The 27,362-nt window shown below is 53.4% G+C and overlaps 9 protein-coding genes across 9 annotated transcripts; 4 read left to right on the top strand and 5 right to left on the bottom strand.

The window, feature by feature from the left end:
• Positions 1 to 88: 88 nt before the first annotated feature.
• Positions 89 to 2,023, top strand: GMORB2_1263 (Ribosomal protein S18 acetylase RimI; the record flags this gene model as incomplete). Its single annotated transcript, XM_035463245.1, has 2 exons — positions 89 to 1,416; positions 1,717 to 2,023. The coding sequence occupies 2 exons, from the start codon at positions 89 to 91 to the stop codon at positions 2,021 to 2,023; spliced, it is 1,635 nt and encodes a 544-aa protein (XP_035324669.1).
• Positions 2,024 to 2,579: 556 nt separating this feature from the next.
• Positions 2,580 to 4,460, bottom strand: GMORB2_1262 (uncharacterized protein; the record flags this gene model as incomplete). The annotated part of the gene is made up of 4 exons (XM_035463244.1): positions 2,580 to 3,564; positions 3,648 to 3,963; positions 4,074 to 4,296; positions 4,377 to 4,460. The coding sequence occupies 4 exons, from the start codon at positions 4,458 to 4,460 to the stop codon at positions 2,580 to 2,582; spliced, it is 1,608 nt and encodes a 535-aa protein (XP_035324668.1).
• A 3,495-nt stretch (positions 4,461 to 7,955) lies between these two features.
• On the bottom strand, positions 7,956 to 9,905 carry GMORB2_1261 (T-complex protein 1 subunit eta; the record flags this gene model as incomplete). Its single annotated transcript, XM_035463243.1, has 4 exons — positions 7,956 to 9,094; positions 9,190 to 9,511; positions 9,576 to 9,742; positions 9,860 to 9,905. The coding sequence occupies 4 exons, from the start codon at positions 9,903 to 9,905 to the stop codon at positions 7,956 to 7,958; spliced, it is 1,674 nt and encodes a 557-aa protein (XP_035324667.1).
• Positions 9,906 to 12,029: 2,124 nt separating this feature from the next.
• On the top strand, positions 12,030 to 14,613 carry GMORB2_1260 (xylulose-5-phosphate/fructose-6-phosphate phosphoketolase; the record flags this gene model as incomplete). Its single annotated transcript, XM_035463242.1, has 3 exons — positions 12,030 to 13,571; positions 13,666 to 13,870; positions 13,928 to 14,613. The coding sequence occupies 3 exons, from the start codon at positions 12,030 to 12,032 to the stop codon at positions 14,611 to 14,613; spliced, it is 2,433 nt and encodes an 810-aa protein (XP_035324666.1).
• A 1,210-nt stretch (positions 14,614 to 15,823) lies between these two features.
• Positions 15,824 to 16,460, top strand: GMORB2_1259 (carbonic anhydrase; the record flags this gene model as incomplete). Its single annotated transcript, XM_035463241.1, has 3 exons — positions 15,824 to 15,912; positions 15,950 to 16,166; positions 16,233 to 16,460. 3 exons carry the CDS (start codon positions 15,824 to 15,826, stop codon positions 16,458 to 16,460), a joined length of 534 nt encoding a protein of 177 aa, XP_035324665.1.
• Positions 16,461 to 17,532: 1,072 nt separating this feature from the next.
• GMORB2_1258 (Major Facilitator Superfamily) lies at positions 17,533 to 19,211 on the bottom strand (the record flags this gene model as incomplete). The annotated part of the gene is made up of 4 exons (XM_035463240.1): positions 17,533 to 17,959; positions 18,037 to 18,163; positions 18,236 to 18,829; positions 18,950 to 19,211. The coding sequence occupies 4 exons, from the start codon at positions 19,209 to 19,211 to the stop codon at positions 17,533 to 17,535; spliced, it is 1,410 nt and encodes a 469-aa protein (XP_035324664.1).
• Positions 19,212 to 20,830: 1,619 nt separating this feature from the next.
• GMORB2_1257 (Pfam:DUF124) lies at positions 20,831 to 22,156 on the bottom strand (the record flags this gene model as incomplete). The annotated part of the gene is made up of 3 exons (XM_035463239.1): positions 20,831 to 21,691; positions 21,774 to 21,892; positions 21,967 to 22,156. 3 exons carry the CDS (start codon positions 22,154 to 22,156, stop codon positions 20,831 to 20,833), a joined length of 1,170 nt encoding a protein of 389 aa, XP_035324663.1.
• Positions 22,157 to 22,722: 566 nt separating this feature from the next.
• Positions 22,723 to 25,163, top strand: GMORB2_1256 (uncharacterized protein; the record flags this gene model as incomplete). The annotated part of the gene is made up of 2 exons (XM_035463238.1): positions 22,723 to 22,933; positions 23,023 to 25,163. 2 exons carry the CDS (start codon positions 22,723 to 22,725, stop codon positions 25,161 to 25,163), a joined length of 2,352 nt encoding a protein of 783 aa, XP_035324662.1.
• A 1,097-nt stretch (positions 25,164 to 26,260) lies between these two features.
• Positions 26,261 to 26,815, bottom strand: GMORB2_1255 (uncharacterized protein; the record flags this gene model as incomplete). The annotated part of the gene is made up of 1 exon (XM_035463237.1): positions 26,261 to 26,815. The coding sequence occupies one exon, from the start codon at positions 26,813 to 26,815 to the stop codon at positions 26,261 to 26,263; it is 555 nt and encodes a 184-aa protein (XP_035324661.1).
• Positions 26,816 to 27,362: the final 547 nt, after the last annotated feature.

Here is a 27,362-nt window from a genome sequence, read left to right as displayed (position 1 = left end):
ATGCTTCCCCTGTGTTTTTCTATAACTCGTTGTCTGACCATATCAGAGAAAAGAGATCAAAAGAAGCGAGAAAGAGAAAAAAAAGGAAATGCCCGCCCTCTTGGACGACCCGGCCAGCCCGCCCATCTACCGGGTCTCGGGTCAACCTCCGTTCCCGGACCCGGCGATGCCCCAGCTTCCGCTGGACATTGTTCCGAGGCAGGTGACCCTGCGAGACCGACAGACGGTAGCGACCATTGTCCCGCTGGCATCAGCCTCCGGGGTGCCCGAGTCTCTGTGCGCGTATCTGTGTGACCAGCTTAATAAGGAGATCGAGGGCGGAGACACGTACCCGATGATGGAGCTGTTCACGGTGGAGTCCTTCACGCGCTACTGGTTCCAGAACTTTGGGGCGGTGATGCTCCTGGGTAGCCTGTCGAGAGCGGAGGACGTCGTCGAGGGCAAGGACTGGAGCCGCGAGTGCCTCGGGTCCTTCTACATCAAGCCCAACTACCCGGGGCGCAGCAGCCACGTGTGCAACGCGGGGTTCCTGGTGACGGACGCGTCGCGCAACCGCGGCGTGGGCCGGCTGATGGGCGAGGCGTACATCGACTACGCGCCGCGCCTCGGCTACACGTACAGCGTCTTCAACCTGGTCTACGAGACCAACGTGGCGTCGTGCCGCATCTGGGATGCCCTAGGATTCAAGCGCATCGGCCGCGTCAAGGGCTGCGGCAACCTGCGCAGCCACCCGGACCGGCTGATCGACGCCATCATCTATGGACGCGACCTGGCCCCCGGCGACTCGGACGACCTGCTCGTCAGCGAGGAGCGCTTCGACAAGATAAAGTACTACTTGAAGTACGGGAAATACCCTAATGGCGCCGACCGTGCCGAGAAGTCTCGTCTCCGCAGCGCCGCAACAAGCTACAAGCTCCTCGACGGCGACAAGCTCATGCTCAAGGGCAAGGAGGTCATCTCTGACCCGGCACTCCAGCTCGACATTGCGCGCGCCGTCCATGCCCAGCACCACGGCGGTATCAACAAGACTACAGCCTCCATCGCCGAGAAGTACCATTGGAGTCGCATCAAAGAGACTGTCAGCGACATCATTCGAAACTGTCCCGAGTGCAAGGACTCTAGCAGTGGCGGCGGCAGCGGCGGTGCTGTTACCACCACCACCAACACCACCGCCACCACCTCGTCTTCCTCCCCCTCTTCCTCGGAGCCAACGCCGCCGACAACAGCACCGACACTAGCCTCCTTGTTCACGTCACACCAAGAACAGGGACACGAAAAACCTAACGACGACGACGACACCATGAGCTTCGCAGACCCAACTATCCAGACTGACATGACCGTCCTCCACGAAACGATACCCAACCCACGCACCCAAGACGAATACGCCGACCCGAGCCAGCTCTCCTCCATCGCCCCGTCGCGCACCCTCCACAGCAACTCCGACGGCAACAACTCCCAGCAGCAGCAGCAGCAGCAGCAGCAGCAACTCCTCCGTCATCATAATCATCATCACACGGCCTATCAGCATCACGACCATGGCCCTCACCATCAACATCATCATCAACAACAACAACAACAACAACAACAACAACAACAGCGACAACAACAACAGCAGCAGCAGCAACAACCTATCGATCCTCAGATAATCAGTCGCCATGGTACCCCTTCATTTGACACTTACCACACGCATACATCCGACTTCCAAGCTCTATTGAGTGAGACCCAGAGTGACCGTGAGCACGACGACCACGACGACCATGATAGTGTCGCCACGCAGGCCGTCGTCGACCACGACCTCGAGATGCTCATCGATGATCAGGACGACGATGTCGGCGCCGGCGTCACCATCGGTAACCACGATACGACGGCCAATGTCCTCGTCGAGAGCCATCGTGGTGACACTGCCGGGACCCATGGGGATATAATCGGACATGACGATAATCTACTCTTGGCTGCGCAGGGGCACAGGACCAATCTATATCACGATCACGATGATGGCTTGGGTTTTGGAGGACCTTCATAGATCTTTTTTTTTCTTTCTTCTTCTCCCGTCATGATTTTCTCCGTTTCTTCCAGCTGTTTATACACTCTTTTATTATATCCTATATATCATTCATGAACCATGCAAACAACTTTCAAAGACAAAAATATTTAAAATGGCTTGGTAAAAAAATGAGGCGTTCCTCTAGACATACAATTATATACCTTGTAGAAGAAGAAAAGGGGGAGGGTATGGGGTAAGTTCCCGTAACACTGCACCAAAAATGAAAAGAAAAGTGAAGAAACGAGACATAAGCTGAATCCGGTATAACGCTCATCTCCTGACCGTATCAATCTCCAATAAATTCGCTGGGTTCAATGTCCGACAAAATAGCAAAATGTAAATCTGCCCATTCTAAATCAAAAACGCAAAACGCCCCTGTAAGTTGGGAACACAGAGAGAAAATATAAACAAAGAAAGGCAGGAAATATAGAAAAATGAAGAAAAAAAGCCAGGTGTACAGGTGTGAGGAAAAGAAGGAAGAGAGAAAGAGAGTGAAAGACATGGCCCATACAACATCAAGCACTGTTCTCTGTATCTATACCTCGTCATAGTAATCCCTGTATAGCTCATTATCCAGGCTGGCAGGACACAGGTCCTTCCAAGTCTGGTAGCGACCTCCCGGGCCCACAATGGCACCGCCACGGACCGAGCCGTGCGAGTCCTTTTGCTTGCTGGCGAGGACATCGTCAATGAGGCGGCGGGCGTGAGGCTGGATCCACATCTCAGGCCAGTCACGCCCGCGCTCCGTCTGGTCGCCGGCGTGGTTAACAATGACGGGGATCGTGTCGAGGCAGACGTTGGTGTAGAGGGGGATCTCGTCCCAGCCGCGCAGGGGTCGGAAGGGCGCATCGTCGGGGACGGCGGATCGGGGCATGCTTGTGCTGTTGACCACCTCGACAGGCAGCTTGCCTGAGACCTGGGGCCCGCAGAGCCAGGGTTGCCCGGTCGGGCGGCTGGCAGCCAGCTGCTTCTCGGGCAGGTTGTCCTTGTACGTCAGCCAGAGGCCGTCGTCGAGGCTATGGGTCGTCTGCATGCCCAAGTCGGACCAATAGTCGATGAACATGCCGAACTCGTCGGGCTTGCCGTCCTTGATCTTGAGCTCCTCGTGGGCGAAGTCGGGCTCCAATACGTCTTTGACGCTAACGCCCTCGACTACCGTCTTGCCGCGGGCTCTGGCACCGTGGCGGCGACGGATGGCCTCACGCTGAAACTCTTGCTCGCCGAAGATGCGGTGGAAGATGGCCTGGTCGCTGCCCATGTAGAGTGACGACTCAAAGGCAGGGTCCGAGGGCATCTGCAGAGAGCGCTCGCGTTCAGACGTGGCGCGTTCGTTGGCGCGGCGGAACAGGGAGAGCATGTCGTTCATGGGACCAATGACGTAGGCGGAACTCAGGTAGCGCTGACGGTGGGTGGTGTAGTTCGCATCGGGAGAATCCGTGAACTTGCCATACAGGGCAGAGGGCAGGGGAGAGTCGGGAACTGGGTAGCAGGATGCGCTTTCGGCGTTGTTAGGAGTGCACCTGTGAAACAATGTTAGCGGTCAGGCATGCATCGTAGGAGAAATAGCATGCCGGCAAGAACAAGACTGGAAAAGGTCACGTACTGTTTGCTCGCGGCAAAGACAATCTTTTGGTTAATTCCCTCTGCCTCAAAGGCGTCCCCCATGCTAGCCGCGAGATCACGGTTCGCCTGTTCGACGACAGCTTGGTAACGTTGGACGAGGATCTCAAAGGGCAGCTGGAACCAGGCATCGCCCTCCAGATGGGACTGGATACCGGCACGGCTGTTCTGGTAGTTGAAACCACCATAGGCGTCGACAATGACCACCAGGTCGTCCTTCTTCTCAGAGTGCTGGGACTCGAGCCACTCGAGCACCTGGCTGATCTTTGAGAGGTGACGACCACCATTGATGAGCTGGTCTGCAAAAGTCAAGGGTTGTCAGTCAGGGTGTCAGGCAAGAAGCGCATCCGCACCGGGGGGGAGCCGAGGCGGAGAACGTAGCCATGCAGTCAACGGCAGCAAAACTTACCATCATCGTAACTCTGGTTGTACCCAATCAAGGTCGGGACGGGGTATCCCAGAACGCTGGCAGTCAGAAGTGTCTTGCACATGCTTGCAATACCGGCGGGGGCGGGGAGCAGCAGGTGGGTCTTTTCAAGATTATCCTTCTTTGCAGGATGGACATTGAGACGTTCGCGGGGCAGCACCGATTTGAAGTCGGTAAACTTGGGAACATCAGGGAGGTCATTTTGCTGTCATCCGAATAATGTTAGCCAGGCCGGAGGGACAGAGCAAAGTTAATCTCGGCAGACGAGCTGGGAGGCGAAAGTACCTTGTAAAATACGAGGACCAGCATGATAGCAAAAAGGGCGAGCAGGATGAGGCTCTGCCGCCTAGACCCGAGTCCGAGAATCATGATGTGCTTCTGTGTAGTTTGGTTCAAGAGTTTCTTTCTTTCCTCTTCTTCGCGTCGTCGTTTTTCTTTTCGATCAAGTCGGGAAAGGCGGTGGTGGTTAAGGTAGGTTTGAATGTGTCAGGCGAGTCGTCGGCAATGGCAGGGATCGGCGGCAGGCTCAGCGGGAGCGTCGGAGAAGGGGTGTGGTAACGAATGTGTGGGTTTTATGACGAGTGAATGAAGAGCGATGTTTCGTATCAAGACGAGTGCATCGCGGGTCCTTGGGTCTTGGCCGGAACGTCGGCGACAGCCTCTAATGTCTGAGCAGTAGGCTGGCAGGAAGAGAGGTAGAGGCGGAGGCGGAGGCGGAGGCGAATGGCTTTCGTCGGTGATGGTGGGAGAAGGAGGAGGAGGAGAGATGAGGTGAGCTACTCAGAGAGAGATGAACAGGGAAGGAGGGGAGAAAGGGTCGCGCCTGCACGTAAGAACGAGGAATACGGACTTACTTGTACGAGGCAATGTACACAATCGAGCGGGCAGAATTAGCAGGATAAGTAACCCCCCCCGTAATAATATTAACGGAAGGTACGGGGTATTATTATTAATGCTAGATTACGAGGGCAGTAGCGAGTTACGGGAGCAGTGGCGTCTTGGCAAAAGCAAAGGGAAGGAAGGACCCTTGCTTTCTTTTTCCCAGGTCCTTCCCACTCTCTGCTAGAAGGCGTGTCAGTCACGCACACCGACGACGTGCCGGCAATAGTAGTTCAGCTATCGATATTATTATATCGCACGTTATAGACACTCACTATTCCAGTCAACGTATTGTTATATAGTTATATAGCAACCCAGTACGTAAATAGAACAGCACGCGGTTAGACATGCGTGATTGGGCGGCGCCCGCCATCACCAAATAGCGAGCGTCTTTTACTCGTACATTTTGCCTAGGGCTAGGTATAGAGTAGTAGATTAAATTGATACATACGAGTATACCTGCCTCGTACAGGATTAGGTGTGGTCCAGGTTCCTTGGCACCATTCTTAGATCGGCCTCGTTGGTTGGGCCATGATTTTACTTATTTACTCCGTCTAGTGCATTCTTACTTTCTTAACATGGCACCCCACTTATTATAGATATCTCTCTAACTCTTTTCTTTCTTTCCTTCTTTTTTACTTTCTCCCTTTCCCCCTCCAGTCTCCGCGATGCTCGTACAGGAAGATGACTAATTGTGATACGAAGTTGCCGTCAGGAGTTATAGCAGAATAGACTACTAATAATGTTCATTGAAGGATCGAAGGAAGGTGTACAGATTATGATATATAGCAATGTGCATACAAGGGAAGAAGGACGAGAATATACCATCATTACATGTACGGATATGGAAGAACTCGTTTGTAGAAAGCACCAGACGTTACATTGTCACTGTCACTGTTCATTTAGCGCCTGTTCTTCTCAGCGCTCAGGGGCCCCCGCCCCTCCCTGAACAATGCGGCCCAGCCTACTCCGTATATTATCATTATTTATTACATGTGCGAGTATCCGTACTTTCTGCAGCAATTCAATGCAATGTACATACATGTACGGAGTATTAATACATGGATGTATACGAGCATGTAATATAGGCTGCAGTTTGTTGATATTAATATCTGTGCAGATTAGAACACCAACATTCCCTACTATATCCCTAACATGTCAAAATAGTATTTTTCTTCGCGTTATTCCATCCCTCATGGCTCTTTCTGCCTGTATTATTACTCCATAGTCCTCGATTTCTCTGTGCAATGAAAAAAAAAAAAACAGTTGTACCTTGTCTTCTAGAACGTCCTTTTACTCCTTCTTCCCCGACCCTCTGCTAGAATAGTTGACACCCCTCACCATCAGCAAAAGCCTCGGCCTTGCCGGCTATTGGGTCTGGTCTTGGCATTAGCACACCTTCTCCTGCTCGTATGTAGCTTTCTTAGCCCTCCTCCCCTCCCTTTCCTCCTCACACACACACTCTCTCTCTCCCTCTTTCTTACAGCAAGCCGTATTAGGAGATTTGCTCGTAATGAAACCCTTGACCCGTTGGTGTATTACTCGCCGCCCCGTAATACTATTCATACAATTACTAGCTCTCCTCTCTTACGACTAGAAAACTTCCTCTCTCTATCGAGAAGTCGATGCAGTGTACGAGTAATAGTTCATATCTGTACATATAGATATATAATAATACTCGTCCTCTTTCAGCCATTTTCTCGCCCTTGACTCGCATATCCACGCCATTCTTAGCAACGGAATGAGTGGAGCAATATTAGCTCCCAAAAGATCTCCCCATGTCTACTCGTATTTCACCATCTCTACTAATATTATGTCCTAATATTTCAGCGTTATTGCCAGCAATACTGAGCAAATATATTCCGTATTACATGCAAGTATAAATACTATACGCACGTACGACGGAAATATCACCATCACAACTACTAGTATACCATAGACGTACGAGCTTCTTCGGCCGCTTCCTGCTACGAAGTCTATAATGTCTATATAGTATTAATATACACATACGGAGTAGTAGTACACATATTCTTTACTGCTACCTCCTAGTATGAAGAATTACAAGAGGCTAATAAACTAACACAGTTCATTCTACTCCTGTTTCCTATCCTTCTTATATCCTTCCTTCCTTCTACCCATGGATGCGTCCCTCCCCTGCAGAAGGATGAGTCACGATAAACACCTGAGTCGGGACATGTAGACGAAGCCATGGCAGCTCCGACAACACCCTGCCGGCCTTTCAGGCAGTGATACAGTACATGCACTCATATACGGAGTAGTACGGAGTAGTACTGTAATACCTGTCCCATGACTCTCATCACGATACAGATTACATACAGTCACTCGTATGCTTCGCCCACTTACACAGTACATATTACTCTCGTATTTACATCGCATGGATCCCATGATGCACCGATAAGCCCAGCAAGCCTAAGCCTCCTCCACCCCCCTCCCGCTCGTCTCGCACGGTTTATGCCAACCTGGTCTCGTCAATGGTCATGCTTCAATACGAGAGAGCCATGACCCAACCCACAACAGTACGCGTACTCGTGCGCTGCGTTACCTCGCTTGGCCAGTTAACCTGTAGGCTACAGGCAATTACAGAGTAATATAAGACTCGTGTATCATGTATGTACTCGTAAATCCTAGATGGCATCGTCCATCATAAATCATATACACAATCCAACAGACACGGGCACATACAAGTAAATCATGCAAATGCAAAGTCGTTGGGAACCAAAAAAAAAACCCTCCACCTGCAAGGTTCAATTATAAGACGAAAAACCTTGTCCGGCTCAAACAGCCTCTACAGACAGTACTCCGTATTTTTTTTCCATCTTCATTTTTGTATAGTCATTTCTGTGTAGTCTTTTTTTTCCTAGCCATTATACCCGGACGACTCTCCCATCCCCTCTGGAGCGGTAAATTGATTCCCCTTGGCCAGTATCCTTTTACTCCTCATTTCGTATTTCCGCAACGCCGGATTTACCTCCTGGGCATACCACGTCCGCGACCACGCACCGCTCGCTGGGCGGCACCCGGCGGCAGGGGCTTGCCGGGCGCCTGAGGCTGCTGGCTCTCCTCGTTGCGAATCGTCTCGTCCACGCCCAGGATCAGACAGCTGGCCTCGGTGGCGGCCTGGATGGCATTGGTCTTGATCAGAGCCGGCTCCCACACAAACTTGCTCATCATGTCCGACACACCCTCTGTGTCAAAGTCGACACCGGCCCACGTCTTGCCCTTGCGGTGTTCCACGCGCAGCTTGTTCAGGATATCGGTAGCGTCAAAGCCGGCATTGTCGCACAGCTGACGGGGGACAACCTCGAGCGCCCGCGCAAACGACTTGATGATGGCCTGCTGCTTGTGGGGAATGTTCTTGTCGGCGAAGCGGTGCAGGTAACCTGACAACTCCATCTCGACGGCACCGCCGCCAGCAACAATCGTGTGGTTGCGGATCGCACGCTTGACAATCATGATGGCGTCGTGCAGGGACCTCTCCACCTCGGCAATGAACTGCTCGGCACCACCACGCAGCACCAGCGTGCACGTCTTGGCCTCGGGGCAGTCCTCGAAAAAGTTGAAGCGCTCACCGCCAATCTGCCTCTCCTCAAAGGTGCCGCAAGTGCCCAGGTGCTCGGCAAGGATGTCCGAGCACGTCGACTGCACGACGGCTCCCGAAGCCTGGACCACGCGCTCCATGTCCTCACTGGCCACACGGCCGGCGCAGAAGATGTCGCGGTCGGCAAAGAACTGAGTGGCAAGGTCACCGATGGGAAGCTTGCTGAGAACAACCTTGGCACCAGTGGCGTGGATGGCCTCGAGCTTCTTGTAGATGATCTGCCACTCGGCATCGACGATGGCCTGGTATTCCGACACCTGCTCCACGCGCACCTCTGCGTTGTCCTTCTCGGCCTTGAGCTCCAGCTCCACGTTCAGGCAAACAATCTTGGGCTTGTTGAACGACTTGGGCTGTTGTTCGAAACCGGCGTACGAAAAAGTCTTCTTGAAGGCGACACCGTTGACGAACTGCGACTCGGTAAGGGAACCGCCGGGAATCTTCTTGATACCGATGAGCTTCTCGTTGAGGTCGTCCTGGTCGAGGGCGAGGACAGCATCGACAACCACTGTGGACGAGGCATGAATTAGTATAAAATGGCGTGGTAGGGGGGCAGCATGAGGCTATAATAAGCCGTGAAAAAGGCGGGTATCGTGGACATACTCTCGGTGAAGAATTCGGTGTTCCTCTTGATGAGCTTGCTCGTCATGGCCGTAGCAGCGAGCTTGGTCAGGGTCTCACGGCGGTTGCCCTCGCTGGTGCTGACGGCAATCTCCTTGACCTTGTTGATAGCCAACTGCGAGGCTCTCCTCAGAGCCTTGATAATGACCTGGGAACTGACGCCCTGCTCAACGTGCTCCTTTACCTCCTTGAGAATCTCACCGGCCAGGACGACGACACCCGTCGTGCCATCGCCAACTTCGGCGTCTTGGGATCGTGCGATGTCGACGAGGATGCGGGCAGCGGGATGAACAATGTCGAGAAGCTGTATCTCTTCGTCAGAACCAAGCTGGCGCTAGAAGGCATTCGGGGGGACGCGAAGTTCTTACCTTCATAACGGTGGCGCCGTCGTTGGTGATGGTCTGCCTGCCATTCTCGTCCACCATCAAAAGGTCTCCGCCATAAGGGCCGAGCGTCGACCTGATGGTCGCTTGAACTGCGAGGCATGCATTGATGTTGGAGATGATCTGGCCCTTGCCCTGGGAGGTATCGGTACCTATAAGAGAAGAAGTAGCGTGTCAGTCATGGCCTCCGGACGATGGCTGGCTGGTAGGCAGGGGCAGCAGATCGGAGGGGTGAGCAAGGGGGAGGGGCGGTGGGGTTAAAAACGAACCCTCCTTGAGGACGATGATGGTTGGCGTCTGCCCGCCGAGCGACATGTTGGAGAGATTTTCAAGAGGTGCGAGGCGTAGATATAGTACAGTGGCCCGACCGAAATGGTGATGCGCGAGGTTCCGGGGGTGGAAGGGTGATTGTGCGTCGGGTTGATGATGAATTTGGGTCTTTTGCTACTATGGTCGTCGAGCTCCAAAAAAATCGTGACAGCCTTTCTGCCACCGCCGCCCGCAGTGTGCGCTTGCCCGTAGTGGGTGCGATGGCTCTTGCCCGCACACTGGACTGAGTCTGGCTCCTGCCCCCAGTGGCCTGCCCTCAGTGGCTCTTGCCTTCTCTGAGTGCTCGCTAGCTCCTGACTGCTAAGCTGCACTTTCCGCCTCTCACATTTTCCGTGCACAGACCGTAGAAACGTTAGGACTAGGTCGAATCTCTGCCACGCCTTTTTTTCTTTTTCTGTGCCCTTGGTACTATCGTCATTGGCATCACCCCACATCCTGGGCTTCCTGGTTTCTTGAGACGATAAGAGAGAAGTCAACCCCCCGTCTCAATCTCCCTCATGGGATCCTACCCACTCTCTTTGACACCAACAAGTAATTCCGTGTGTGGCGAAACAGCAAAATTGAAAACACATGCAGTCGGTCCAGCAATCTAGTCACACCATACATCCCGCCACTGGTGTACTTGTTTTCCTAATATATGATTATTTCAGAAGACTTGTTCAACAATAATAAAAAATAGCTACGCGTCCGGCAGGTGATGGTTTATATCACCCATGCCCAAGACTTATCATAGTCCCCGTCGGGCCACCACGCCACGGGGGAGTCCGCGGTGTGCGTGGGGACGACGGCTAGCCTTTACGACTGTGTGGTCTGATGATTTACTTTCCTCGAAGCCAAGTCTACTGCTCATCGTTCCTAACCAGTAGCTCGACCATACTCGATACTCGCATGGGCACTCATACCGAGTGGCGCTGTGCATACATGCGGGCAATAATATGTCCATATGGATACGCAGGCGAACACAACAAAATCGACAAAGACGAGCATCTGGGGTGGTGGAGAGACCTAGGCAACGATGGAGGGGAATTGCAGTCCCCGTCGCATCTGACAGTTTCAAGACTCAAGCAACCGATTCATCCAGGGCCCGCAGACGGGAACCTCCATGCCAAAGTCGTGTCGTTAACATCGCGTCATTAAGCATCTGTGGTACATCCATGACATAGCACACGAGGCAGACGGCAGCTACAGGGTACCGGGCTTTCCACGGCACTGCGGGGTAGTACGTCCCGAGTACAGATACTCGAGTACTCGTACACATGTACTCCGCCTCGTCTCCGTATCCGAATACCATCCTCATGCTCTTTGAGCTCTTCAAAGGCTCCTACCCTGGATTTCTATGATGGCCCGGGGTTCTGGAACCCCCGGCGACCGACAACCCTTCCATCCATGAGGGGTGACCCAGGTGGGGGAAGTTAAGCTCACGCTTTTTCATGTGTTTGAAGGCCTCGATTTGTCCGATTGGCAATGACTTGTCCAGTGACTTATCCAATAGCTTGCTGAATGCGCCCAGACGTCTCGTCCTTAATTGGTGTGCCACACGGCCGTAGCATCCGGCCAAGGATTTGTATGCCGTATCCAGAACTATCAGCCCATTCCTGCAGCTCTTGCTCATGCTGATACTGCACTTACTCCGTACTCCGTACTTCCACTCGATAGATCCGTATAGCTCCGCATCTCTCTTTGATTAAGAGTGGAAAATGGCCATCTAAGATGCTATCATTTGTTGGTTTTTTCCGATACAGCGGGGACCAAGTCTCGAAGCATTACGAGTACAACATGTCTTACATCATTTCCGGGGACTGGCGAGAGCCGTCCACCTTCTTTGTCGCCACGGACAAGAGAGCAGTACAAAGTATGATGCCATGTAGAGGTATAGTAGCCAACGAGAGAAAGATGCTGAAGACGTTGTGTAACTGCCAACGGCATGGTGGCGCCACCCCAATAGCTTAGTGCCTACTTTGTGCTGCAGGATGAAGGGAGTTCTTTGTCCTGAAAAGAGGACTTAAACCTTGGATCCCCCCTCCTTCCTCGACTTCCTCTTTTCATCTTCTCTGTCCCATTTTCAAACTCACCAACGCTTCCGCACTGCGAGAAAGAGACGTCTTCAGCATGTCAGAGGTCGAATCGCTCAGTGCCTTTGGCACTGCGCGGTCCACCGTCAAAGGCGAACCCCTCAGCAAGGAAGATATCGAGTTGTACAACGACTTCTTCAAGGCAAGCTGCTACATTTCCCTGGGCATGATCTACCTCAGGGAAAACCCCCTTCTTCGCGAGCCTCTCAAGAAGGAGCACCTCAAGGCCCGTCTTCTCGGTCACTTTGGATCAGCTCCGGGCCAGATCTTCACCTATATGCACTTCAACAGACTCATCAAGAAGTACGACCTCGATGCCTACTTCGTCTCGGGTCCGGGTCACGGAGCTCCCGCTGTCCTCTCCCAATCGTACCTCGAGGGTGTTTACTCTGAGGTCTACCCCTTCAAGTCCCAGAGCACCGAGGGTCTCCGCAACTTCTTCAAGTACTTCTCCTTCCCTGGCGGCATCGGCTCCCACGCCACACCTGAGACGCCAGGATCGATCCATGAGGGTGGTGAGCTCGGCTACTCCATCTCCCACGCCTTTGGCAGCGTCTACGACAACCCCAACCTGATTGCCCTCACCATGGTTGGTGACGGTGAGTCGGAGACGGGCCCCCTTGCCACGGCCTGGCACAGCACCAAGTTCCTCAACCCCATCACCGATGGTGCTGTCCTCCCCGTCCTCCATCTCAACGGGTACAAGATCAACAACCCCACTATCCTGGCCCGTATCTCGCACGAAGAGCTCAAGGCTCTGTTCGTCGGGTACGGCTGGGAACCTTACTTTGTCGAGGGTGACGACATCGATACGATGCACCAGGCCATGGCCGCGACGCTGGAGCGATGCGTTGTGCAGATCCGCGAGTATCAGAAGCAGGCCCGTGACAGCGGCAAGGCCTTCCGCCCCAGGTGGCCCCTCGTGGTGCTCCGAAGCCCCAAGGGCTGGACTGCGCCCCGCAAGCTTGATGATAACTACCTCGGCGGCTTCTGGCGCGCACACCAGGTGCCCATTACCGACCCTGCCACGAACCCGGCCCATTTCAAGTTGCTTGAGGAGTGGCTGCGCAGCTACGAGCCGGACCGTCTATGGGACGAGGAGGGCCGTCCTGACCCCAGGTTCAGGGCCCTCTGCCCCGACGGTACTCGTCGCATGAGTGCCAACCCTGTTGCCAACGGCGGCCAGCTCAGGAAGCCGCTACGCATGCCCGACTTCCGCAAGTACGCCATTGAGGTTAAGAACTCTGGTAGGGTATCAGGACCCAGCATGTCCAACATGGCGAAGTTCCTCAGGGACATCATAGCCGAAAACAACACCAACTTCCGTCTGTTTGGTCCCGACGAGACCGAGTCGAATAAGCTTGCTGAAGTTTACAAGGCTGGAAAGAAGGTCTGGATGGGCGAGTACTTTGAAGAAGATGCCAATGGCGGTAACCTGGCAATGGAGGGTCGCGTCATGGAGATGCTGTCTGAGCACACGTGCGAGGGCTGGCTGGAGGGCTACCTTCTGAGTGGTCGTCACGGTCTCCTCAACAGCTACGAGCCCTTTATTCATGTCATTGATTCCATGGTGAACCAGGTGAGCTTTTTTTCTTTTTTTTCTTCTTTCTCTTTCAACCTTTGCCCCTACCCTTTAGTTCCTCCCGTCCGACTAACACTCTCACCACCTTCAGCACTGCAAATGGCTCGAAAAGTGCCTCGAGGTCGAGTGGCGTGTCCCCATTGCCTCTCTTAACATTCTCCTGACGGCTGTCGTCTGGCGCCAGGACCACAACGGCTTTACCCACCAGGATCCTGGCTTCCTCGATGTGGTGGCCAACAAGAGCCCCGAGATTGTGCGCATCTATCTGCCCCCTGACGGCAACTGTCTGCTTTCTGGTGAGTTGGACTACTCCTCTGCCTCTTACCGAAATGGAAACTGACCCGAAACCCTAGTCATGGACCACTGTCTCCGCAGCGACAACTATGTCAACGTGATCGTCGCCGACAAGCAGGAACACCTCCAGTTCCTGGACATGGATACGGCCATCCAGCATTGTACCAAGGGTGCGGGTATCTGGCCTCAGTTCAGCACCGATGCCGGACAGGAGCCTGATGTGGTCATGGCAACCTGCGGTGACGTGAGCACGGGTGAGGCTCTGGCTGCCGTGGACCTGCTCCTTCAGCACTTGCCCGACCTGCGCATCCGCTTCGTAAACGTCGTGGACCTGTTCAAGTTGATCCACCCAAGCGAGCACCCCCACGGTCTTACCGACGCCGAGTGGACAGCCCTGTTCACCAATGACAAGCCTGTCATCTTCAACTTCCACAGCTACCCGTGGCTCGTTCACCGCCTCACGTATAAGAGGCCCGGAAACCACAACCTCCACGTGCGCGGCTACCGCGAGAAGGGCAACATTGACACGCCTCTTGAGCTGGCCATCCGCAACAACACGGATCGCTTCAGCCTGGCCATGGACGCTATCGACTACATGCCGCACCTGAACAACCGGGGTGCCGCCGCCCGCGAGGCTCTGCACAATGCGCAGATTTCCGCTAAGAACAAGGCTTTTGAGGATGGAATCGACCCGGTGGAGCTCGGATCATGGAACTGGACCAGGGAAAACAAGTTAGGCAAGTAAACGTTGCCTCGAGGACTCTGATGATGACGGAGCATGACGTTTTTTTATATATTTCTTCTGTTCTTTCTCCTACTCTTTCATTATGACTCTTGTATGGATGCCACGAGTTGGTTTCCGTTTGTCCTGTTGTCTCTTGATGGCTAGACTAGATGGCTAGACTTGATGATGGCTAGAAGAGGTCCTGTTTATACACGTTACAATAAAATACATACAAGTCTTTTCTCCACACACTCAACCTTCTAATTCGTCCGACCTTTGAACCATTATACCTCTCGGCACCGGTCTAACCATGTGATACCATGTGGCGCTACCTTGCTCAAACCTGCTGATGTCGACATGCTCGATTCCGAATTTTGGCGTATACAACGGTCTCCCCTCTTCAAGGAGGCCTTCATGTACGCCACATAACCCTCTCTCGTCGGCCTTTTCGATATCGTACCGCATCATTTTTCACCCGACCCCATGTACTGATGGTAGCAACGACCATTTCTAGTAGTCTGCTCCCAAACATGGGGACCTGTGACTTCTGCAGGATGTTGGGTCGCATGCGGGGAAGCCGATCTCTGTGGATGATGGAGAGAGATGCAGATAGATGAGACTTGGATGAAGAGGGCTGATGATTGATGGACGGGCTGAACGGAGGGCGTATTCTGGTGTTGTCATCTTTTGAACTATATAATCTTATTCTATTTCTTCCCTATTTACTTTAGTGATAGTAGGACCGAGGTCGATAGCTCCCTTTTCGTTAAGCACCAATGTGTATGTATAATGTGTTATCGTTGCGAGATTAGCGCTGATGTCACATGCGCAATGTCTTTCTTGGCAAGAGTCCATATCCAGAAACAGAAATTTGATTGTACTATGTAAGACCCGCCGATCAAACTTCGCGTGCTGAAGCTGATTATCTGCAGATCTGCGATAGCCACATAGCCACATCAACGCTCTCTGATCAAGACGGAAACCTACGAATTGCGACAGCGACCGAGAGTATGGCGTTTGGCACAGCCTTAGCCAACGGCGAAGGGAGGAATTGCGGAGATGAGGGGTACCGATGATGAATTAAAGGCTCACAGTATCAGATGATGCTGAGCAGGATATACGTACTTGCTATATTAATATAATAAGCAATCAGCGACGACCTGTTTAGGTTTCTCATCTCCCCCCCCCTCATCACCATCATCATTGAATAAGCCTCCAGCTGCAAACAATCATGACTGCCATTGTATCCGAGGTCGAGGCCGCCAATGCCAAGTACGCGGCTCAGTTCACCAAGGGCCATCTCCCTCTCCCACCGGGACGGTATTTACTCTACCCCATTTCTCTCATCCGGCGAAAGGCTCCCAGAAGAAGATGCTGATGCAATCGACTTCAACAGCAAGTTCCTAGTTCTGGCCTGCATGGACGCCAGATTGGACCCCGCGCGTGTCCTGGGACTGGAAGAAGGAGACGCTCACGTTGTGCGCAACGCCGGAGGCCGAGCATCGGATGCTGTGCGCTCCGTCGTCATCTCGCAGCAGCTTCTCGGCACGAGGGAGATAATCATCATCCACCACGTACGTGCTCTCCCAGGCTGAGAAGCTTCGTGTGTCTTGAGTTTTCGTATACTGACCGTCCACGAGACCGACTGTGGCATGCTCACCTTTTCCGACGCCACCATCCGGGAAAAGATTCGCGCCGAGTTGAATCAGGATGCAGACAGCATCGCGTTTCTGCCATTCGGGGACGTGGGGAAGAGCGTTCTCGACGATATTGCGCTGCTGAAGGCGAATCCGCTCGTGCTGGATGTGCCCATCACGGGGTACGTGTATGATGTCAAGACGGGCAAGATTGAGCAGGTCAGGGGTTGAGATTTTCCTCAGAAGCTTCTGTGTGTTATTTGGAAGAAGAAGTGGGAGCATATGATATCAGGAGTTTTGTGGATTGTTCAGGTGGGGAAGCGTTGGAGTTTCTTGGCTGTGGTTGAAAAGGGGTAGCGATGATCCGAGTGTGTATCTGCACAACACTGAATGCGAATGACTAAAAGGGAGAGAAACGACGTATATTCTCGAACATTGATGCGCTTCTATCCCGAGTGTTCGCCCCGGCATCCCTGATAGGGAAGTATGAATGGCTGTCAGTCCTAGTCTTGCGATGCGCACAACTAATAACACTTCCTTATATAACACTGTAGGGCCACTATTCCTGAATTGAACCTTTTAAGCCCAATTCCTTTCCCTTCCTTCAATTCCTTAGGTTCCTAGCCGATAGCCTACTCGTAACTCCCATCATACCAACCCGGAACCACAACCCGATACGTGCCTATTGTCGATCAGCGTTGGGAGCTTGCCGAGTTGGGATAAACTGGTGAGGCCATTGCATTGGAGGAATCCTATACTAAAGTGGGGCCATCCAGATCGAAGAGGTCATATAAGTAACCGCCTTCCTCGTTTCACGAGGAAGAGGGTCAGCGATCAATACATCATCCCCCATCGTGCCTTTGTATCCGCTACTTCGCTACGACTACGCCGTCACTTAGCAGACCTTGTCAATTACCTCACCACTCTCCGCTCCCAAGCAGACTTGTTGTCTGACAATAACCTAGTCATGGCTCAACCGGGTTCAAACCCGAGGCGGCATCTGCCATCCTCGCCGTGTATGCGTAGCAACCACCTTAGAGCGAAGAGACACCTCCACGGAACACCTAGAACGTGTGTCTGGCCACGCTCCTCGATATAGCAATCAGGATTGGCGTGACAGCTAGTGTTTCGGGAAATATCTCTCTCACTTGATGACTCAGGGTGGTTCCTCATAATCTGATGACGTGTGCTTTGTTTTCCCCTTTGTAATACCGCGAATGCGTCCCCTATATCCTCGTTTTGTTGATTCATCGAGTCGCCTGGAACGAAAAAGAAAAAAAAAAGTAGAGAATAATGACAACAATCAGACCTTCTCTAGGGAGAACCCAACCTGCACGTAGCGAACGCCGATAAAGATGGCAGTGCCAACCACCATACAGCACCCGCAGAAGAGTTGTAGCCCCAGGTAGTCGCCGTCCTGAGCCGAGACGATGGCTCCTCCGATCGGACTGCCAATGAGGGCGCCGACGGCCTGGACGGCATAGGCAGCGCCGACACGAGTGCCAATCTGTCGAATTTCGGAAATCTGCGCGATCAGAGTGGGCGCGAGAGAGATAAAACCACCAGACGAGAAGCCAAAGATGGCGGCGAAGACCAGGATACCGGCCGATGTCTTGACGGGCATCCACACAGCGAGGCAGAAGATGGCCGAGGTAGCGCAGATGACAATCATGGTATTATAGCGGCCAACTTTGTCACCGATTATTCCGGGCATGATACGACCAAAGACACTATCCCATCGGCATACAATGTTAGCCAACCATCCGTCAGGCCTCTCCTCAGGGGACGGGGGCCTGTATCGTCATACCTGGCGGCGTTGAGAATAGGCAGGGTATAAGTGACGAGGTTCGGAGACATGCCGGCAGCTTCAGCTTGGAGGATGACATAGTTGAATGGGAGGAAAAGACCTGTCATGAAGAAGAACAGGGCAGCAACTGCATGTACGTTAGCACAATGTACTAGAGGTGGAGGCGTTACATCATTTATATAGAAAAGAAAAGACGGACCAGTCAATCCCATGGCCGGCTCGCAGAAGCCGTGGAGGTATTCCATAAAGATAAAGGGAGCAGGACGAGGAGGCAGTCGTGACCTGACGGTGAAGCACACAATGATGAGTAGGCCCAGCAGCATCAAGGCCAAGGCGCGTACCATCCAGGGGAAGCCGATCTGGTCAATGAGCCTGGTCATCATGATGGGCATGACGACACCGCCAATTGACGAACCAGCAGCGATTATTCCAACAGCGGCGGCGCGGTGCTTGAAGAACCAGGTGATGAGACAGTTTATGCAGCAGTTAAAGACGGCGCTAGAGCCGAGAGAGGCCACAACGGACTGGGCCAGGAAGAAATGGTAGTACTTGGAGCTGATGGACACCATCATGAGGCCAAAGATGTAGGTTACGGTGCCGATTGGCAGCAGCCATCGCGGGCCGTACATGTCGAAGAGGCGGCCAAAGACTGCGCCACCGGAGACCATGAAGAAGACTTGCGCCGACAAGATCCAGCTGATGGAAGAAGGGCTCAGGTGACTCAGAGGTCCCTCGACGTAGTATTTCTGGAAGATTCCAACGCAGTTTATCAAGCCAAATGTACTGAAGAGTCCTGTATATATCCAAAGTCAGCCGTTAATCTTTGAAATTGTACGCCAGAGGAAAGAGAGAGAGGCAGAGAGGGTGATCACATCTCTCTCTCTCTCTCAGAAGCTGTAGAAGGATAGCCCACCACAAGAGGCGCCAAAGACAACAATCCAGGCCTCTAAACTGCCATCGGGAAAGTCCCCGGGTGCCATTCCAGGTGGAGGACCACCCGGTGGCGGGGGAGCACCATCGCCCTGCTTCTTCTCCTCGTCATGACCGCGGTCGACAGACGAAGAATCCTGCCGCTTGATGCCGGTGTTCGTTTCAGTCCCTGGGGTTTTACCAGTCTCGATCCGAGGATCTGGTGGTTTCTCAGTGGGTTCGACGACGTTTGTCTTGTCCGTCATTGCAGCTGTTTGTCGTCACTGTCGTTGCTGTTGCTGTTGTCTAAACAATGTGGACAAGGCAGAGCTTCCACCAGAAACAGATCTGAGTTACGGGCAGGAAGGGGCAGCAGCAACAGCAGCAGCAGCAGCAGCTCTTTATATAAAAAAGAAAGAAATCCCGGTGAAATGTGCGTAGACAAGGGGAAGAAAGGAAATGCGCCGTCCTCGGATTTAGAAGCTCGGGAATTGGGCCATCAACCACTTTCTTTTGATCATTGGTAGGGGAAGCGCAGTGGGCGGCAGAAACCATGCAGCTCTTTCCAATTTGCTTACAATAACACTTGAGGGCAACGAAGGAAAGAGCGAGGCAAAGCAGGAGCAGGGTGATTGAGAAAGGTTAGAGTTATTTCAATTTACCGATCAAGGAAGGAGCAGACTAGGAGAAGGAGATTGGTGATCGGTCTGTTGACGGTAATTATCAAGATTCAAGGAAAGCCATCAAGCGCAAAGACGGCTCGGGTCTCGCCATTACTCTATATTCACTTTTCAAAACCCAAGACCGGCTGTAACTTGTGATCTTGTATTAGCATGCGAGTCCCCGGAATAATAAAGCCGCTGATAACATGATAGAGTACGGTATGTGACCTCGGTCTTTTCTCAACAAAGTCGCGAGCACATGAGCTCAATCGCCAACTTAGGGGGCATCCCACCATCGGTCATTTCAGACAAGTCGTACCTATAGTCTGGGGAGACACTGGGCGTCGGGATAGACATGGTTGTTAGTGCTTTTCCCGCTTTGCTTTTAATTCCGGAGGGGGTGGGGGGGGGGGGGGGGGGGCGCTTTTGTTAACCAAACATTGTATGATGTTGAAGACGACCTGTCTATAATAATGTTAGTAATGGTACTGCCATCGGTATCAGTACTTATCTCATGATATATACAGATGAAAGATACCCTAGGCACGTCTCAAATAAATAGGACGAAAAAAACATTCCTTAGCATATTCCCTAGCATTGTTACAGATATGCTCCATAAATCACACAGCATTGTAGTGACTCTGGGCTATCTATCGTTTCCTTCAGGGATAAACAGCCACCACCTGAAAGTTATAATGATGGACGTCATATTCATTAGGAGCCAGGGCTAGATACGAGCACCAATATGGCCAACAATACTCCGTACAATTTGTCTTGTACCCAATGCGTCAGTGAATTGAAAGTCGACTAGAGGCGTAGAACATCCAAGCCGGAAAAGAGTAGATTATTCTTAGTCATCGTCTCATCTTCCCTCTTTTGTTAAATAATATTTATATTGATTCTAAGCTTATTAATATTTCAATACGTTATATTATAGGTTGCTAGTTAGCCTTCAACTCTCTTTTTTATTTCAAGTTTCGTAGAAAAAACTACTACCCTGCAGCATGCACTACAAATTTCCATTACTACTCAGCCACCACTTTGAATTGTGTCTTCTTAATGTTCATCAGTAAAAGTACAAGGTTGTCTATGACAAAGAAAAACAACAACAGTATGATTATACGAGGAAGAAGAAAGAAGCCAGACACATGTCCGCGTGTCCCATAAGAAGTGGTTCAAAAACATAGTGGTAGTAAAAAAACACAGGACCGATGTATGTCCATTTACAGCGTCTCCTTGAGTTCCTTCTTATCCTCAAATGTCACCTTGCCATCCTTTAGCGTAGGCGCAACGCTGACAGCACTAGGGGCCTGCTTCTCCGCCGTCTTGCCAGCCTCAATGGCAGCGGTGGGCTTAGAAGCCAACTCGACAGCTTGGGGGACGACACCGGCAGGGGCGTCGGCAATCTCATTGACCTGCTCGGTCGTGAGGGAGTCGGCGACGCGCACACCGCGGCTCGACATGAGGAGGGTGGTAGGGCCGGTGAACTGCATGAACAGACGGTCACCCCAGATGGTGCGGCGGGCCGAGGTGCGCAGACCGTAGAGGGCGCGGGCGACAACCTTGTAGGCCGACGAGGCGCGCAGGTTGCGCAGCCACTCGGCCTCGGAGGAGGGCGAGAGCCACGACGTCAGAGATGAGGGGACTTGCAGACGCAAGCTGGAGCTCTTGAAGCGGAACGGCTGAGGCGGGGTGCGCGACACCGAGTACGCCACCACGCTGCCTGGGTGGGCGACGAACTCCTCTCCTTCAGCCAGGGTGAGGCGGTAGATCTGGCCCGGGGCGGAGAGGGCGGCCACGCCGCGACCGGTGAGGTGCGTGCTGCCCCAGTGGGCGAGAGACAAGCCGCTCTGGATGCGCGCCGACGGCGTCAGCGTGTGACCCGTCCACGCCAGCAGGGCGTTCCGCTGCGACACCATCCAGTCTGTCGTGCCGTCCAGGTGCACTACAGAGAAGGACGTCGTCGGGGCCTTGGTCGAGATCAGGGCCGTTATCGGGGTCGTCGCCGAGATGCGCTGGTACAGGAACGGGACGCCAAAAGCCGCTCGCGTGAGGGGGTTGAGAATGGACAGGGTGGATTGGGCCTGGATGGTCATGGTCAGTCAGAATGTTCTATGGCATCAATGTCCGCTCTTGTTAAAGAGCCGTACATGCCGTACTACTCACATTGTCTGGTTTGCCTGCCACGCCCACCAATGTGCCCCTCCGGGTATACAGCCTCTGCGAGGCTGACAGCGTAACCGAGAGGACCGAGTAGGGCGATCCAAGCACTTCGAACCGGGCATCTGCCAGCATTGTCAGTAAGAGGGAGCATATCAGCTAAGGAGGGAGAGCCCAACACCGGATATCTGCAACTTACCGGCCGCATGCCTCAGAGGCTCGATCGACGACCCAAAGGCATCTCCGCCAGCTCGCGGCGCATCCGTGCTAGGAGCTGAGCTGATCTGGATGGCCCTGCACTGTCGGCACACGTACGACGTCGCAGGATGCTGTTGAAGGCGCAGACCACGGGCTGTGGTCCTCTGCACCAGCGACGCGTGAGCTCGCATGGCGGATCAGTATGTTGTCCTACTGTCGGAAAACAACCCTTCTTTTGGGCTTAGAATTGCAGGGCGGCAGCTGAGCTTGGAGAGCTTTGAGGGCAAAAAAAGAAAATAGGTGGGAAAAGCCGCTCGCGACGTCACGCACGTCCTTGCCGAGGTGGCTTGTGGCTTGTGGCTGGTAGGATTATTGGAAAAAGTGTACGTGTGGCACATGTGGCTGGAGAGAATGATGTGGCTGTCAGCTGGCTCAAGTGCCACAATTATATCACCCGTTTCTCTGGTAACATCACCGCCAAAGAGCTCGAACCAGGATAAGCGTTCTTTTTCATTGCTTCCCAATATCCACACACACCAAAGCATTCCTGCCAGACCAGTTTGGTCCCGACCACCCCCCGCCCCCCGGCCATATATCTGCCATACCGCTAATATTAATCGTCAACACCAAAATAGCGTCCGCGGATGAGGTGCCGGCAACCTTGAATTCTCACTCACGCGACCTTTGCCACCCTCCTCCTCCCCCCACGCGTTTGTTACTAACCCTTCAGCATTACCTTTCCCTCCCCCCCTCCATCATGTCCATTCGTGTCGTCGCGAGGATACGTCCTCTCCTCGAGAAGGAGCTGGACAAGGACATTATTGTCCGTCCTGACAGCGTCGAGGCCGGCAGCCCCAATACGATTGTCAAGATTCCCAATCCCAAGAACGACGCAGAGGACTTTTCCTTTGCTTTCAACTCGGTCTATGACCAGTCGACGACGCAGGAAGACCTCTTCACCTCGGAAGGTAACGTTCCCGCCACGGCTTAGCTCGCTATCGTTCCTTAGCTCTCCCGACGCGTGGTTTTATCTGTGTTTTAACACCCTCACCCACAGTGGCACCGCACATCAAGTCTCTCTTCCTGGGATACGACGTCACCATTTTCGCGTACGGCGTCACGGGCACGGGCAAGACACACACGATGAGGGGAGGACTCAAGCTGGCGGACCGCGGCGTGATTCCCCGGTTGCTAAGCGGTGTGTTCCGTCGAGGCAAGAAGATTACCAGGGATTCGGACGGCCAGACGACGGTGCAGGTGGCCCTATCGTACTACGAGATCTATAACGACAAGGTATACGACCTACTCGAGCCTCCCGAGAAACGAACGCCTTCGGGCCTTCCGCTACGCGCTGAGGCCAATGGGCGGACGGTCGTGGCCGGTCTGACGGAGCGCGCGTGCGAGGACCTACGCGACTTTGAGAAGATGTACATTGAAGCCAACAACAACCGCGTCACGGCGGCCACCAAGCTCAACGCGCACAGCAGCCGAAGCCACGCAATCTTGCGCGTCAAGCTAATCCAGACGACGGGCGACATGGTGCGCGAGAGCACCGCGTCGGCCATCGACCTAGCTGGATCTGAGGACAACCGCCGCACCGACAATGGGAGGGAGAGGCTGGTCGAGTCGGCCGCCATCAACAAGAGCCTCTTTGTGCTGAGCCAGTGCATCGAGGCCATCTCGCGCGGCGACAAGCGTATCCCTTATCGCGAGTCAAAGATGACGCGTATCCTCTCGCTGGGCCAGAACCAAGGCATCACCGTCATGATCCTCAACCTGGCCCCCCTCCGCAGCTACCACCTCGACACCCTCAGCAGCCTCAACGTCAGCTCGCGTGCCAAGCGTATCGAGGCGCGTGAGATTGAGAACGAGGTCGTCTTCAAGCAGATGCCCAAGCAGTCCTCCTCGGGACTCGGTCTCGGTGGTGCCCAACGCCAGCCCCTCCGTCCTCTGGCCAACGCCCACAACGTTGGCGTGGCAAAGGATGGTGCTGGGACAAAGGACGTCGCGCGTCCCGTCAAGGCTTTCGCCGTCTACACGGACAAGGCAGCCAAACCTGGCACGACGCTGCCTGGCCCCGTCAAGTCTACTCTGGGAGGAGGTCGACGGACAACGCTCGGCAAGAGGAGCTCCGACTGCCACGAGTCGCCCGTCTCGTCGTCGTACAGCCGGCCTAGCAAGCTCGCCCGCCCTCGGCCTTCTATGGCTGCTCCGTCTTACACCTCCGCTCCCGCCACGTCACCGTCGGTTGTCGTCACGGCCGCCGAGATCGAGGCCATGGTGCAGAAGAAGGTTAGCGAGGCGCTTGCTCACCGCGAGCACGCAAGCGAGGACATGAGCCGCAGGCTCGAGGCTCTGGAGCGACGCGTCAATGGGGGTGAGTACGACGAAGAGGACAACGCTGAGGGGCTGCGTCTCCTTCTGGCGGCGCGCCAGCACAAGGACAATGGAGAGGATGCTGCCGCCCTTCAGGCGTACGAGATGGCCGTGCCGTATTTCCCCGGCCAGCCGCGTCTGCAAGGAAAAATTAACAGGCTGCGCGCCAGGCTGGGACTCAAGGACGAGGCCAGTGTCCACACCGCTCCCCAGAGCACTGCCGCTGCCCCTAAAAGGAAGAAGCGCAAACACAGTCTCATGGTGCTCCGCGAGGGAGAAGTCCAAGTCGAGTATGCCGACGAGGTCGAGCCGGAATCAACTTCCACACATCTGAGCATTTGCGAAGGCCACGAAGAACAAGACCGGGAGAACTTCTCGCCCGTGCCCATCAAGCACCAGAGATCTGCATCTGTACCTACCGTTGTTGCTGTTGCCGCACCTACCACGCGTCGTCCAGCTCTCCAGCCCATCATTGCGAAGCCCAAGAGGAGAAGCATTAGCCAGCAGCGCAGCGCCGGCACCAGCAGCAACAATGCCACAGTGCAGTTGGATCCGGACATGGAGGTGGATTCTCGCGACGATGCCCCGCAGGCACAGAAGCACCTCCTGGATATTGTCAACTCGCGCGACATCAACCAGTTCCACGGTCTAGTCGGTCTCGGCACCAAGAGGGCCAGGGACGTCGTTGATTTCCTCGACGAGGCAGAAGAGGGGGAGCACGGGCAACGTGTCGATTCATTGAGCGAGCTGCGTGCTATTCCCGGTCTTGGTGGACGCGCCGCCGATAGAGGTCAAGAGAGTCTTGTGATGTCTGCTGTGTGACGCGATGCTTGGCTAGACAAAGTAGGTGAAAGAGTCAACGTGGACGTTGTACGTAATGGGAGACAGAGAGAGAGAGAGCTAGGAGGGGTCCAGTCCTAGACATTGTTTTGGGTGTACTCGGATACCCGGAAAAGCGTGTTTCTTTTTTTTTCCCTTCTAATCATCATAAAGGCGTTATATCATTGGGGAAAAGAGTTTGGGGGAGGGCGTTTTTTTTTTCTTCTTTTATCGGAAGGGGATTGTAGTAGTTATTTTGCATACATTGTTGAGAACCAATAAATCAGAGCGAAAACGGTCTTTTTTTTTGGTCCTTTCAAAAAAAAGATGTTCAATGAGTGACGTGTTTTATTCACGCCATCGTAGAGTGTAATAATAGGACAAAATCGGGGGTTACATACAGCGTCTGCCATGTCCTACCGTTTCGCCAAGAATAACGATGCTGATACGCCGCTTACGTGTAAGCGAGTGGCGGTGATACGCGCAATTGGTATACGGGATACGGGACTGAAACACACGAGGTCTTACGCGGCCCATTCATCATGGACGAGAGTCACAAGACGGACAAAATAATGAAACATTGCCGGATGGAATGGAGACACAATCAGACCAAAACAAGCGTGGGAGGACGGATCAAGACTGCCAATGTGGCGGGCCAGAGACTTTTTTTTTATTCTCGTTAACGCATTCCCAAATGTATCCAGAAATATAAAAATCTTGCAAAAAAAAAAAAAAGAGTAGACATGATATCCAAGAAAAGTATAGAAAGAGCAGAGAACAGGCTTCGACTTGCGCTGAAGGCGTGATGAAAATAACAAATGATGCAAACCCCGATCAGAAGGGAGAGAAAAGAGGGTGTGTTGTTCCATGCATAAGATGTGATGCCGAATAGTAAAAATGGGCAGAGGGAATCGATGGAGATACCCTATGCCAATCAAGACCGTATATAAGAAAAACGCCCAAGAGTCCCGGGGGAAGGGGAGGTATAGGTTATGAACAAAGGCCGTTGGGGGATGAGAGAAGAAAAAAATCCATGTTGGAAACCAGATGAAGGTGTCTTTTTTTGGGTCAGTTGTAGGCTTCTTCTTTCGAAAGGGTATTTATCGAATCATGCTAAGCCGTCGCTCTGAGAACCTCGAGGTAGATTTGGAGACATCGTAGGTGCCGCCGAAGCCAGGCATGGAGCTGTGACGGTTCAGGCGCCGACGCTGGCGCTCCTCGGCGTCGATATCCGTTTTGCGTGGCGTAGGGGCAAAAAAGTCGTCGGTGGGAGGGGGGGGAGGGGAGGCAAGATTGAAGAGGGAAAACCGCTTGCTCGGGAGCTTGGGAGGCCGGTAGATGGAGTTCATGTTGTCCTGGTCATCGTCGTTGTGGCGAGTGTTGGTGTTGCCATTGTAGGCGTCCTCCTCGTCTTCCGAGAAGGCATCGGGGGCCGGGGGGGAAGCAGCGCCAGCCTTGTTACCGTGCAGAGCATTGGTGCCCGTCGTCGAGGTCGAGGAGCCGGTGCTGTTGGGCGTCTGGAGGACGTACTCGCCATCGACGTAGACAGCATTGGAGATGAAGGCAGAGCGACGGTGGCGGGAGCGAGTGTAGCGCTTCTCAAGGCGCAGAAGCTCCAGCTTGGCCTGGATCTTGTCGAAGATGCTGAAACCCATGGTTGTGGTTGTAGTGGTGGATGTATTGTTGTAGTATACGATATTGTTGAGTGGAAAAGAACTGTTCTGCCCGAGAATTGCAGTTCAAGAGAAGCGAGAGGGGGAGGAGAGAGATAGGAGAGGGGAGAAAGAGCAGGGCCCAGGCCTGGTGTGTATGGTGAGACAGGAAGCGAAGGATACACGAGCACGTCGCCAGGAGTGTTCGTCGTCGTCGTCGTTGTCGTCGGCTGTGGCTGAGTGGTATATAGCGGAGTGGTAGGCAAAGGGGTGAGGAGTAGGAAGCACACACGTACATACACACACACGCACACAGAGCAGAAGAAATGGGGAAAAGGAAGAGCGGGAATGATATAATAATAAAGGAGACTCAGACGAAAAAAGCAAAGCAAAACGGTAATAATTCTCGTCGGCCAGAAACGAGCGAGATGGCTTGACAGGGGTGAGGACCAAGGTTGAGGGAGAGGGGGGGTGGAGAGATAATCGAGGTACTACGAGTAATACTATGGAGTATGCATGTGTACAAGCAGTAAGTAGTAGGGCGAGGGGG

This window comes from Geosmithia morbida, assembly GCF_012550715.1.
Source record: "Geosmithia morbida isolate 1262 chromosome Unknown scaffold_1, whole genome shotgun sequence".
Lineage (NCBI taxonomy): Eukaryota > Fungi > Ascomycota > Sordariomycetes > Hypocreales > Bionectriaceae > Geosmithia > Geosmithia morbida.
This window is presented reverse-complemented; position numbering and strand designations above follow the sequence as displayed.